The sequence below is a fragment of the Plectrocnemia conspersa genome, unplaced genomic scaffold, assembly GCF_051122295.1.
Source record: "Plectrocnemia conspersa isolate PC_06_02 unplaced genomic scaffold, ASM5112229v1 ptg000011l, whole genome shotgun sequence".
NCBI classification, from domain to species: domain Eukaryota; kingdom Metazoa; phylum Arthropoda; class Insecta; order Trichoptera; family Polycentropodidae; genus Plectrocnemia; species Plectrocnemia conspersa.
Window position 1 is genome coordinate 29,010,843 of NW_028277175.1, and position 14,666 is coordinate 29,025,508.

At 25.5% G+C, this 14,666-nt stretch overlaps 1 protein-coding gene across 2 annotated transcripts in view; it reads left to right on the plus strand.

Annotated features, from left to right (window-relative positions):
• LOC148230183 (uncharacterized) overlaps positions 1 to 14,293 on the plus strand; it is a 39,262-nt gene extending 24,969 nt beyond the window's left edge. For both annotated transcript variants that reach the window (XM_088198707.1, XM_088198708.1), the window contains one exon: positions 14,089 to 14,293. In XM_088198707.1, the coding sequence (XP_088054833.1) occupies positions 14,089 to 14,092 (4 nt within the window). In that variant the 3' untranslated portion in view covers positions 14,093 to 14,293. The remainder of the gene's footprint in view (positions 1 to 14,088) is intronic.
• Positions 14,294 to 14,666: the final 373 nt, after the last annotated feature.

Here is a 14,666-nt window from a genome sequence, read left to right on the forward strand (position 1 = left end):
AACATTAATTTTACAAAAAATCATTTGTTTTAAAAATTATGCTATAAAATTATATTAATAATGATTTTAATAAATCACACATATTGCCTCGTATATTTATAAATAATTTATAATTTAGTATTTGATTATAAATTTTGAAATGAATAAATTTAGAAAAAGTAAAATTTTTTGTAAAAATCTCAACCAAAAATTCTATATATCTACTTAGATAATTTTTTATTTATTTCGATGTACTCATTTTAGAAGTCATTTAAAAATATAATTAATATAAAGTAATTTAAGTTTAATGTGTTAATTTTCCGTTTAATTATTGCTGCATAAATTTGGCAACGTTTTTCGTACATTTGGAAATATTTTCATAAAATTATGTATTTATAAGCAAGTTAAATTTTTTTTTTTTAAATATTATAATTTTTAAAGATAAGTGTAATTAATTAAATTTTAGATTTAAAAGTCAGATAAAATATATTTTTCATAAAAAATACGTTGCAAACAAATTTCACTATTTTTTACATTTCAAGCAATTGTTTATCCTAATTTTTCTTTGTCAAATGTTAAAATCACTTTCAATCTTAGTCAAATAATACATATTGCTTAAAAAAATACGATTGCAAGAGTACCTTATAAATCACTTTTAAAACATTAGTGAGAATTTTCATTATTTAATGTTTACTGTAAATATAGCATCTTAAAACAGCTTTAACTGATATCTTAAATGTACTATATCATAATATATTATAATAAACTAGATATATGTGAATAAAAAATATTTTTGAGTACGATAAAATTTGCCAGAAACATTAAAATAATAAAAGCAGGTTTTTATTAAAATATTCTTAAAATTATGCTGTGTAATAAATTCAGTAGTTTCTATTGTCCAGAACCATAAACTCATTATGCTTATTTCATTGTTGTAAAGTTGATTTATAAACATTTAAATTCTCTTACATTTTCTATAAGACAAATTGTAAATTTCCGACTGTCTATTGCCACTCTAATTTATTTAATTTTGTTTCAATTTATATCCAAAGCAAATTGAGTTGCAGCTTGCTCAAAGAACTTTTACGTCTTAAATGTAAATATAAGCACACTTCGATTGCGAACTACAAACGAATTCGTTAAAAAAAACCAGCAGAGAATACTAAGAAGTTATGTAAATTAACAAAAAATATCATACAATATATTTATAGTAAATAAAAATACGTTTTAATTAGGTACGATATTTTTTTAATAATATAACAAATTTTTAACGATGTGTGTATTATATATGAAATATAATAATTTACTCAAAATATATTAGAAACCGGAATCAGTATTATAAATAAGCCTTAGGATAATTCTGCATTATTATATTAGATAAAAGCTGCGTTTCTGCATCATTACCCGAAAAGCTAACTATTGTATTGCGGTCTATTGGATAAATCCCTTGAATAAAATGGTTAATGGAGTGATAAGATGTCCAAAGATGAGAAAACGAATTACGCTTGTGGAAAATTGAAATTTAACATTTTTTGTTATGCGCTTAAAGGGCACAAAAAGGTTGAGGTCTATTAATAGTCGTGGGTATTTATATGAATAAATCAAATACAAATATTTTATTAAATGTTTTTTTTATAAATAAAAGTATTTATGGCAAATAATTAAATATATATTTAATTGAGTAGCTATTCCTGTACATCTTATTTTAATTGTACTGTTTTCCTTAAATGCCTAACAAATTATATGGAGTTTTAAATGGCGTTTTACTTTGGTCTGAAACCATTTGCCATCGCAAAAGCAAAGAGTTGTTCTTTTCTGCATAATTAAAGATTTGGGCGAAGTTTAAAAGCGAAAATTCAGTAAAAGTCTCTTTAGTAATTTCAAGCTTGTGTACGTCGAGCTTGAAATGCAATTTAATATTGTCGGAAAGACACGCTTTTGGCGAGGAAATTGCTAAAATTAAATTTTTGCCTGATAAAAAATAACACGATAAAGGCAATATACGTACATAGGAGATGGATCTGAGGCAATCAAATTACGTTTTGCTAACTTTTAAAGAACTTCAAAGCGACTTTATGCATCAAAGAGAAAAATGCATTTAACTTTTAATCAAATTATATCCTGAGCAGCTTAATTTTACATATCAAGCATTATATCTATAATATTTTTGATAGCTTCAATTGAATAAATAATCGTTTTAGTGGTTTGTATTAAATATTTAATTATTTTATAATATAATACTCACAGCATAGTAAAAATAAACTTTGTTTGTTTCCTAAGAAAGTAGCATCATTAATTAATAAATAATTTATTTTATTTATTAAAATATGTAATAATTTTATATTATTGTAATATGCAAATATGAAATACGTATAAACTGTATGACCTTAGATAAATAAAGAAGATACGATCCATATTTGACACTCTTTTCTTGTGACTGATTGTTTTAGTTGTCCTGACTTAATTTAATTTTAATATAAATAGCTGTGGCTTAAGTCAGATACTTTAATATAATTCTAGTCGCAGTAACAAGATTATGTAAAGCAAAGGGTATAGATGCTTTGTTTGTTTTAATTTTGCACACTTTAAACCAAATTCTATTATATGTATAATAATAAAATTGTTTGCTCTAAATACATATATAGCATATTTCCACCTCTATATGTACATATAATGTGTATCAATTGTTTATGAATATACATATTTATACTTTGAGACTATATAAAATACGATATATGTATAATATGCATATGTATTATATACAGCTGTCCTTGTCAGCTATCCGGACATGCACTGACATTCGCGATGGAAAATGCAGGCGAATTTCCACGAAGCTCTTTTTTGAAGCGTCAGAGAACTTTTACAATTTTTCACGAGCTACAAGTTTACTTGCTTGAACGCTTTTTATTATTTCTCATATTTTCTTTATGCCATCAAACACCAGATAGAGTACACAAACGGCAAAGCGAGGTTTTCTCTTTACCATTTTGCACTTCTTTGCATACGACATTACTTCCCACACAGCAATCTTATAGTATATATTTTATATATATATATATATTTATAAAATTTATATATTCATAAAATTCTTTTAGTTTTATTTGTAAAGAGCTTAACGGTGATTTTATTATTATTTAATTTTAATAAAATGATCCAAAAATATATATCTTCAAATCTTATGAGTCACATAATCCTAATTGAGTGGCGTTTGTCAATTTTGCTGTTGAGCAATACTTTTATTAATAATATCGTATCATATACTTGATGTTTACTATTATATAAAACATATAAATACCTAATATGGTATGAGTTATTTTTTTATAAATCGCTACATATGATTTATAATATTCGAGATAAGTTATTTTGCCGTTTAAATTATGTATTATAAAAAATGTTTTTTCTAAGAGATACAAGTAATTTTAAAATCTATTTTTAAACAATGATTTTAAGTGACAAAATGTATAATATTATACTTAAAATATACAGTACACTACTCGTATAAATTATTAATTTTAAATGTATGACTATTTAAATATTGTTTGTATTGTAACAATCATAATTCATTAAAGAAACTTGTCAAGTTTTATTAGTCAAATTTTTATTGAAAAATAATCTTGAAAAAGTTTTCTCATGGTGGTGTTCCATTTTTACAAAAAAAAACTCTTTTTGTCTTAGACGTTTAAAACTTTGTATATCACGTGCTGAAACTGCTTTTGTGATTTAATAGTAAATGTTTTAAAAAGTTTTATACCGATTTAAACCTGTAGATTTTATTATCTTTAATTGTTCAATTGATTAACCTGAGAGTACTGCTTCAAATATTTTTACTACATAAAACAGCATAATACAGTAGTTTAATTATCTTTTTCTTTTTATCATACCATACCCTATTTCATATATTTTTATAAAAGCTCTCCCACATCACAGCATTTTCGCTTTGCATGAATTCTATAATACTTACACACGACACTCACTTTTTCATACAATATGTCCTTTTTTCTCCTCGTCACATACTCGGACATTTTAAACATTTTCCCATCCATCTAATCCGTCTTTGTTACGTATCCTAAAGGCAATTTCATGAAGCTCCCGTCGTATACGTGTAAGTTTCGGTAGGATTTGAAGCGACGCAGATAACCGAGTAACATTTTCGCCCCGGGGAAGTTATATCCATTGCCGGCTCATTGCTTATGCGAATCCCCAAGGATGTGCTGGCTGGCGTGTCTGAGAGATACCCAGGATACTACTTTTCTTTTCCAGGTCTATTACCCTGACGTCGTATAGATCGTTTCGGTGGCGAACGCCGAGCAAAATTTAATTAGCTCGCAGGGAAACTCCGTTAATTAACTAGATGTAATGCACTCCATAAATATAAAATGGTAATGGATATCACTTGTTTGACGGCCGTTTGTTGTTTATAATGGATAATATCCATACTTATATGATTATTACTTAGACGAGTCAGTTTAGGTTGAATATTGCTAACATATCAGTAAAAGGGATTGGGTTCTGTATAATATATTAAAAGCTTTGTACAAATACATAAGTTGAATAATCAACGCCACAAACCGTCATACACAGACAGAATTTCATTATACTGAGATTGAGTAATTAACAATGTAATTACATATATGTATATCGTACATAAAAAATTGTTTTAATCACTGTAATTCACAAATTCGTATAAAATTGAATAAAACTGTGATGGTTATGATTTGCGATTAAATTTTTAAATTCAACATTTTTTTATTATATTAATTTATTATAAATTATTAATATTTTTAATCAAGATAGAAATAAATATAGCAATATACACAAAACCAGCACTAGGTTATTTAGCGCCCCAGGCAAAAACTAAATTTTCGCCCCTTCCCTCCCCCAATATTATTACTCATTAAATGAGTTTAAAATATAATTCAAGTTCAAGTAATCTAATATTAAATTTTACACAATACATTTTCTTGCAATTGCGGGTATTTAAGAATTTGTAGTTTTTTTCTTAAAGCAATTTCCTAAAATGTTTAAAATCGAATAATTGACAAAAATATAAAATAAGCATTTTTCGATTTTTATTTTGCTTTTATTTTTATGACAAAACATTTTTACTATCTGTACTTTTTTTAAATATTTTTAAACGAAGATACGTTTTTATTTATTTTTTTGAATAGCCATCATTTGAATATAAAATGGTAGATATAGCTGGCTAACATATATATTTAAAATGTTACAAGGTCTATTTTTTGGCAAAAAAATTATACTGATATAGTAAAAGATATAGTGTCTTTAATTTTGAGTAAATTCCATTTATAAACCTATTATTTTCAAGCAGCAAAATGTGTTTTTATAAGGAATTAAGTAAGGTCACTAGGGCGGTGCAACGGGTGCAAGGTACGCAGGCTGCAATATATGAGAGGGTCCAATTCTTAAAAAAAAATTTAATGATTTTTAAAATTAATAATTTAATTTTTTTTAATCGCAACTTATACTATAAAACATTTAATTGTTTTCCTGAAATATCCATATGGCGCTGAAGAAAAACCATTAAAAATATTAATTTTTATAAAAGACCCCCTCATAATATGCAGCCTAGGTACCTTGCACCCGTTGCACCGCCCTGGTGACTACCTCTATGTGTAATTAAAGATATAAAATTAAGAACACTTTTACATAAATTTATATTTTCCCTTAAACAAAAATCTTTTAAGTTATGCTAGGTTAGGGTACGATAAATCGTAGCCTAACCTAGCCTAACTCAACCTAACTTAATTCCTTATAAAAATATATTTTGCCTGAAAGTAATAAGTTTATATATGGAATTTACATAAATTAAAGACACGATAACTTTTGCTGCTTTTAATATATCAGCATAATTTTTGTGCCAAAAAATAGACCTGTTAAACATCTCAAATATTTATGTTAGCCAGCTATATCCACAGTTTTGTTTTAAAATGGTGGCTATTCAAAAAATAAAAAAAATTGTATCTTCGTTAAAAACATTTTAGGGAAGAAATTAATACAAGTAAAAATATTTTATATTGAAAATAAAAGCAAATTAAAAATAAAATTTTTTTTTTTACATTTTTGTCAATTATTTGTTTTTAAGACACGATCACTGCTGCAGTTTTGAACTCGTCCACGTTGATGCGCTGACTTAAACGATTCACTGTAAAACAATAAAAACACGCAACTCATAAATTAAGTTTAAGATGCGCAATGTATTTTAAATTTCTGGAATAATGACATCATCCACTTTCATTGTCACATAGATCAAATCCGTGTAAAATATTTTTAAATAGGAGTAATAAATTTAATTAAACACAGGACCATTCAGCCAGTTGGGCGAAGCTAAGCTCTTATTTTAAAAGTATATTATATAAAATAATAGTTTTTTTGATAGTCATTTGTTCAACAATAAAAAAGAGCAACAAGTGGTGTATACGAAAAAATCAGGAGCTCTACAACTCTTCCAAGAAGAGTTGAAAAACTCCAGAAAAAAAGTTGAAAAAATATATGATTGTAACCGATGATATACAATATGATATACATCCAAAAAAATATGACATATTATACATACATACATGAGCCAATAAAAATGAAAGTGGACTAAGTCATGATTTTTTCATTACGTGATATTAAAAGGTTTGCGTTTGTATTTATTAAAAAATATTTTTATATTACGCAACACATTGTTTTCAAGTTTATATATTCTGCTAGATTTATAATTTATTTTGACATTTAAATTTTGCATATAATTTTTAAGAAAACATGAAAAATTTAAGGTTAAAATGAAAAAAGTATTTTTTTTATTTAAAAGATTTTTTATTAAGCCATGTTAAATAATATTTTAAATATTGTTTCATTATTTCGATTCAGTATTGATTACTTTTCTGTAAATTTACTTATTTACGTTTGATTCGTTATTTTATCTACATTTCTCTACATAAAAGTCATATATTTTTTTTAATATCTAAATCAGAGTTCAAATTTTTTTAACCTAGGGTGTGATAAGATCTAGTATAGTGGCTTTTATTTGCTGGGAAACTTTAAATGCGTTCTTTTATAACAGTAATTTTATCCTCACCGAGCATTTTTCCTCAAATATCAATTCTACCTATTTCGGTATTCAGAGCCCGAAATTTAGCAGAAATGTTATAAGTTTAAAAAAAAATGCTAACAAACAGTAACTTGTGAATTTAGTGTTAAAAAAAGTAGTTAAAGTTCTAGGACGTCATTATTTTATTATTTTTTTTATAGACTAGAATTTAAAAAATAAAATTTGCTTTGAGATTGCACTTAAAATGGGACTGACCCATTAAACTGTTGTGACACATTTGCATCGCATAAGAATAATTTGATTAGGACGTTTTCCTTCTTCCCCAATTACCAGCCACCATTAAATTCAATACATATTGCTTTAAATGAAAAATAAAAGCACAAGCTTTTTCCATCGATTGCTAACTGGACATGAAACACGGGTTGTATACAACAATGTGACATGAAAAAGACATTGTGCTATATCTGAGCAAACCCCATTAACCACCCTGATAGCAGAAATTCCTGCAACCATGTAATGCTTTATGTACGGTTAAATTACAGGGGTATTGTGTATAATGAAATTTTAGAACGCAACGAAACAATTACAGTCAAATATAATCGTGATCAATTACCAAAATGAAAAACCGCTCTTAAACAGGTTAGACCTTAAGTCGTAAACAGAAAGGGAGTATTTTTTCACTATGACAATTCAAAACCTCGCTTAGCAATGATGACTTAACTCTAGGATTTATGCAACTAACATACTTTTATGCCTTTGTTTCTTCATAATATCAGTTTGTTCAGGGCATTAAAAATGTTTAGATAACAAAAAAAAATTGAAACAAGGACATGTAAAAAAACTCTAATTAATTCTTTACATAAATAAGCTTCTAGACAAAAATCAAGGAAAAGTTCAAGCAGCAATAAATAATATTTAGTTGTATTAATTAATACAGAAAAGTGAAAAAAAAAATTTATTGAATAAATATGATAATTGCGGCATCACGCCGATGTTGTTCTTAACCAAAAATTTACGAATTAGTATCAACTTTTGCACTGGTGCGTTATCGAGTTATTGGGTCACAAATTTAATCGTTTAATTTGGATTGCCTTATCCAAACAGCGTTAAAATAGAAATGTGTTCTATTTAATAACCATACAATCTATTAGTAATAAATATAGTATACTTAATTGTTACATTCAGAACTTGCCATTCTTTTGTGATGGTTCTTCAAGGAGCCTCCTTGATATGATTGCACCTTTGTTATAATAATATTCACATAATTCATCACCATCAGCAATTTTAAGTCACTGTCAATTTGATTTAACATTTTTTTATATATTTATTTTTGTTAAAAATCAATTATAGAATAAATTGGTATGCTACTCGTTTTATGTCTAAATGTCAGTCAAAATAACTTCGCATGAATCAAACAAGATAGCAAGAATATGTTTCAACGTCTTCGTGACCCCCACTTTAGATATAAATTGGGGTATTTTATATTAGTGACATAAAAGTTTATTAATAAATGTATTTGCTATAAAAAGTTTTTATGGTTTAATCATGAGTTTTGAAATTGTGACCCTATTTTTTCTACTTAATGTTAAACTGCACGCAGGTATATCAACTATATAGTATATTTAGGTAATAAAAAATGTGAGTACATAATCATATACTTTATTATTTATATCATATTTTTATTATTTTAATAATAAATGATTAATGTTATTACATAACGAATAACGACAAAAATATTTACTATCTAAAAAAATAATTGAAAATATAATTACACATTTTTTATAAAAAGCACAATGTTTCTCTAGGGAAATTTACTTTTCATCACGGAACACTGACCATATTAATTTTGGACATAACTAATTTCAAACAATGTGCCACTTTTCATAAAAAATAAATATTTATTGTTATGTAAAAAATAGCACGTTATTTTTTATCTAAATTCTCCATTTGAGAATATGAATTGCATAAATTTCAGTCCAGATGTTCAAACGTAAATTGAACACGTTTTTCATAGCTTTGCTGAAATCATATTTCGTTGTATAAAAATATATTTTTTCTAAATCAATAACTTACAATTTACTAACCCAAACTATTTACAAAAATTGTTTATGTTTCTATTGCTATTATTTTATACATATATATTTTTAATTAAATAAAGTAACTAATTTTAATATATTTTTATGCTTCATATGTACGACCAAGACTTTCCGGCAGCTTTTTTACGGTATTTTTAAAGCTTAAAAATCGTATATTTCTATTTATTTATTTTTACGTAAATATGAAGTCATTAATTTTAATTTACTTATTTAAAAATTTAACCCTAATTTCAAAAATAAAATAAAATTTCAGTTACTTTTAAATTGCTGATCCCACTAAAAAATGACAAAAACAATATTAAGCTATGTAAAGTATGGATGCAAATTTAATTAAAAAAATATTTTTTATTTTCTTTGCAATTATTCCTAGTTGATTTTGGTAAATCATTGACGGTTTTAATTGCAATATATTTCAAAGATTTTGTGCCTAACTTCACAGAAAATGCTTGAGGGATGTGTAAATAATCGGTAGATCTAACTTGATATTTATGTAGTTGTTTTCTAAATTTAAATTCAGTATTTTTGCATTTTTTAGTAGCAATATTTTTTCATATTCTGGTAGAATAGTAATAGGCAAAATTTTGGTTTTCATATATATCTTTCATGTGAGTATATTACAATTTTTATCGTACTTATAAACTCACAATTAGTAATTATTATTTAATTTTAATTCCAATCGTTTATCACAGATTATGTATACTTAGATTTTAAAATATCGTGATGATTATTTATAGTCAAGCTAAGTCGTATATTCTTGATATTGAATTTTGTAATAATGCGCTTTATCAGTTATATGTATGTATATGCACATTATATGTATTTAATCCAGAAATATTATCAATTAGTTGTTTCTACGTTGGTGGTAATTAATAATAATACATGATTAAGCAATAATATTTATATTTATATTAACTCTGGCCTAATGCGTCACAGTACACAAAAACAATATTCAACCTAAATTTGTCTGGAAAACAAGCATCTAAATATAAATAAATTCCGACAATCTGACAGACCTTTTTCAATAATATATTAAACAAGAAGAGATCAAAATAACTATATATAGCACATTTTCATTTGTAATACAATACATGAAATGTTGAATATAAAATTCAATTCTCTTTTTCAATAACTATAAAATATTAAATATCTACAATTTAATAAAATTCAGTATTTAGATTTAAAGCTGGATATTTATTTAATTTCATTTCTCGTTCGATAGCCATCGTATTAAATTTATTCAACGAGGTCGACCCCAGACAATTAAGCTTATATTTCAATACATTTCGTATCCGCGTGCGAAATTTGCGAATTCACCTCTCAATAGAAATCCGATTGAGCACTCTCGTTCGATTCTCACAAATCGATTCACACGCACATTTAGACACGTTCACCTGGCGAATGACGTCAATATGGTTTGTCCAACTTATTTTGGATTGTAATGTAACGAGCTTTCGCTGTCACACTTGAATTTTTAAGTTACTAGTAATAAAAAGCAATTGAGATAATTATTTCAGGTAAATAACCCAAGCCTCGTTTGAATAAAAAAGTTATTATAATCGAATAAAAATTGTTTACGATTATTAATGTATGCTCTTTCACTTTGCGCTGCGTATGTTTTATTACGCTCGAGCTTAAAAGCTCATTTCTTTGTACCTGTCGCGTGACACTTTCAAGCTTTTATTGTTTGACTTTTATTCTCAAAATAAATTAAAACACGTTTTAGAAAAGTATTCAGAGTAATATTAAAATATTTTATTTAAAGTATAATACAGATATTTAATATCCGTTGTGTGCGATCGAAGCATTGTTCGAAAAAATCAGATATGAAACACAATGGAATGGGTTAATTCGTATTTTTATTATAGCTACTGTCATTTATACTAGTAATTTTGTTTGAAATAATCAAAATTGAAACATATTTTTAGCTAATACTTAAAAACAGTACGACATATTTTATTTGTTTTTTTACATCTTACTTATCAGAAATATTTTTACACTACTATTTATGCCACATCTATATATTTTTTTTTTGGATTGCGTAATAGCAGTTATATATTTTTTAAATAGTGTTTTTTATAGCTTAATTTACAACTCAATATCAACCTAGTTTATGTTTACTTTATAATTACATTATAAGTGAATTTCCATTATTTTAATAATCTAGAAACATTGGTTAAGAATGTGAATCTAAAACTGATAAAAATGAATCAATGCTATTCATAAAACTTTATACATTTAATAATATTATTATTAATTGTTTACTACAAAATATATTTAATTATTGTGTCACAAATTGTATTTCTGTTTTTTTTTGTCACAAAAATAATCTAGAGTTAAAAAAATTACTGACCAAAATCCTAAAAAACTATTGACGCAAAAAATAAAATTTTGCTATAATATATTCTAACATTTTTGTAGTTCTATTTAAAAAAAATCTATAAAATAAGTGTGTCACAAATTGCTTATATGTTTTTTTTGCCACAAATATAATATATCTCATATAATCTATCGATTTTAATAAATTACTGACCAAAATCTTACAAAACTATTGCCGCAGTAAATAAATTTTGCTATATAGAATTTTAGCAATTCTGTAGATATATTATATTAACAAAAAATCTATTAAATAAGTGTGTCACAAATTGTATGTATGAATATTTTGCCTCAAAGATAAGAAGGCCCAATTTTTAATTAAATTTAAACACTGATTATAATATTCTTTAGGAATCTCTTGAAACAGCAAAAAAAATATTACTTTTTCCTTATAATAATTGGTCAAAATTATAAATTTTAGTCTGTCAGTAGATTTAACCAAATTATCAGTAAAGCTCTGAATACTGATATTAACCCATTCGCATCATTTAATTTTGATATTTCATGATTTTTTTGATTGTTTTTAATATGTTTTATTTTATTTAAATATCCTCGATTTTCATCGATTTTTTCCTCAAAAAAATTGTCTCGGTTTTCGTCGGTTACCTCGGATTTCGTCGGCGTTAGTTTGCCAGCTTTTTTTATTGATTGTGAGTGCTAATGCATACTATAAATAATTGCTTCGGTTTTCGTCGGTTTTGAATTTCAACGATTGCTTTCAAACGGATTATCGAGAAAAACCGATAAACCACTATTTTGTTTTCATCGTGACGCATTGGGATAACCTGTTAGGTTACGACGCTCTTAATTTAATTAAGGACGGAATAGTGTAGTCCGTAACGTCTTAGGTTGCGGGTTCTAGCCTCGACAGCGGCACTCAAATTTTCATTAAAAAAAAAATACGCTCATATTAAAAACACTGGCCCCAGCTGCAGTGACATCTATTGGTTATAAATAATATTACCCATAATAATTAAAAATTAGTAACATAGATGTATTCATTATATCCGATTGGCACACTCAATTGCTACAGATTCACCCCGTTGTAACGCATTGGGCTTACGCTTATCAGGCTACAACGGAAGATTTAATAAAATAAATAAACTTGAACAAAATAAATATCGATAATACAATATTCGGTGTAAATATAACTGACTTAAATAATAATTAAACGTTTCATATAAATACTTACCGTTCAGATATTATCCAACCGACAATTTATGAAATCTACTGACTATTTAATCAAATTACTGACCAAAATAATAAAAAATTAATCCAATAAATACGTTTTATGTTCAGATTCACACTCTAATTTTACGGCAATAAGTGTTTTAAAAATATATTTATTAAAAAGTCCTGAAAATCGTATATACATATTTATTTTTGCCACAAAGATAAGATTAAATATATATTTATTATAGCATGTTGATTTATAAGTTTTCTGTATTTTTTGACAAAAACATTCGATTCGAAAATCAAATTTTTTTAATAATTGCTTAATAATATCAGTAGATTTTTGACATGCGGTCAGTAAAGCTATAATACTTTATTTAAAAATACAGTATTCATATATTTATTTTATTTAATACAAAATATCAGCAAAGCTTAAAACATAATAATAAAACTAATAGTTTTTTAAATAAATTACTGATTCAAATTAAGCGAATTTACTGAACAAATTAATTTTATCTAAATGTAACTATTATAATTTACTATTTTTATATACAGAAATCTAGCATTTTTATAAATATATTTACTACACGTGTCATCAATAAAATGTATGTTTTTGCCGCAAAGATAAGATAAACTTATTTATATTAAAATGACATGCTAATTTAATATTTTACTTTTTTAGTAAAATCAATTTGTTTTACTCATGGCTCATAAAAATATTTTGGTTTATACACATAGTAAGTCGCTGTAGTAGTAGTTTATTTAAAATGCTTACAATTAGCTACATATTATTAAAAAAAAATATTATATGAAAGATCAGTGAACGAGTCTTCGCCGTTCATCTTCTTCCCAAAGAGGTTTAGCTGTGTGTTGCCACTTATTTTTTGGCCAAAATAAATAAATCGACCCCCAATGTATCGATAAATTATATAAAAATTCTAGATATATTATCTTACAATTTTTTTAATTGCACATATGTATATTTGCCACAAAAATAAGATAACTTGATTTATATTCACACACGCTCATTTTAAATCTTTATTTATTTATTTTGTAATTTTTTTTTCTATGTATATACGTATATACCGATAGCTAATATACTTTTTTTTTTCTACATAAATAAATTTACGTTCATAAATAATTTTAATCTGAAATATTTTGTGATAAATCAGAGTGTCAAACACATAATTTTTGGATTAAAATGAAACCCTCCGCTAAAACGAAGTTTCACGATTTTTCCAACTCTCTTTTTTTAAATATCAACTACGAAATACAAAAGCACTGTTGTGTTAAAATCAAACGTCAAACACAATACGTTGAATTTATGTATTCTTTAAATCAGATACATAAATTCTAAGCCAAATAGGATTTTATGTAAAGTATATTAACGATCGTTATTTTTTCTCTTTTCAGGTGAGTACCAAATCTACATAAAGCAACGCATCAAAAGGTCTCTAGGTGATATAAGATTATTTTTATACATATATAAATCCAATATTATATAATTCGTACGTATGTTTATGTGAGAGCACCGTAAATCCATGATTCCCTATATGTTATTTAAGTGAAAATTATATTCGATACATGTTGAATACATATCATATTATTAAACATTGAATGTTCTTTTTATTTATTAATTTAATCTGTATTTACTAATATAGATTCCATAGATATAGATAAAGTTTCGAAACTCACCCTTCTTATCTTTTGAAGCTATCCCCAAAGTTTTGGAAGGAAGTTGTTGGCTAAGTGAAATATTTGCATATGCCAACAAAAATGGCGCTTTGATTGTAACATACACATTATTTTGAAACAAGAGTTTTCAATTTACGCAACAAGTTATAATATGTAAATAATAAATATATTTTAATTGCATTTATAAATATTTTATGACTAATTACATATATGTTTTTTATTTAGTAAGAAAAAAGCATCGTTTATTTATATTTAATTTAATAATATATTATATTACGACATATTCTATTCTTAAA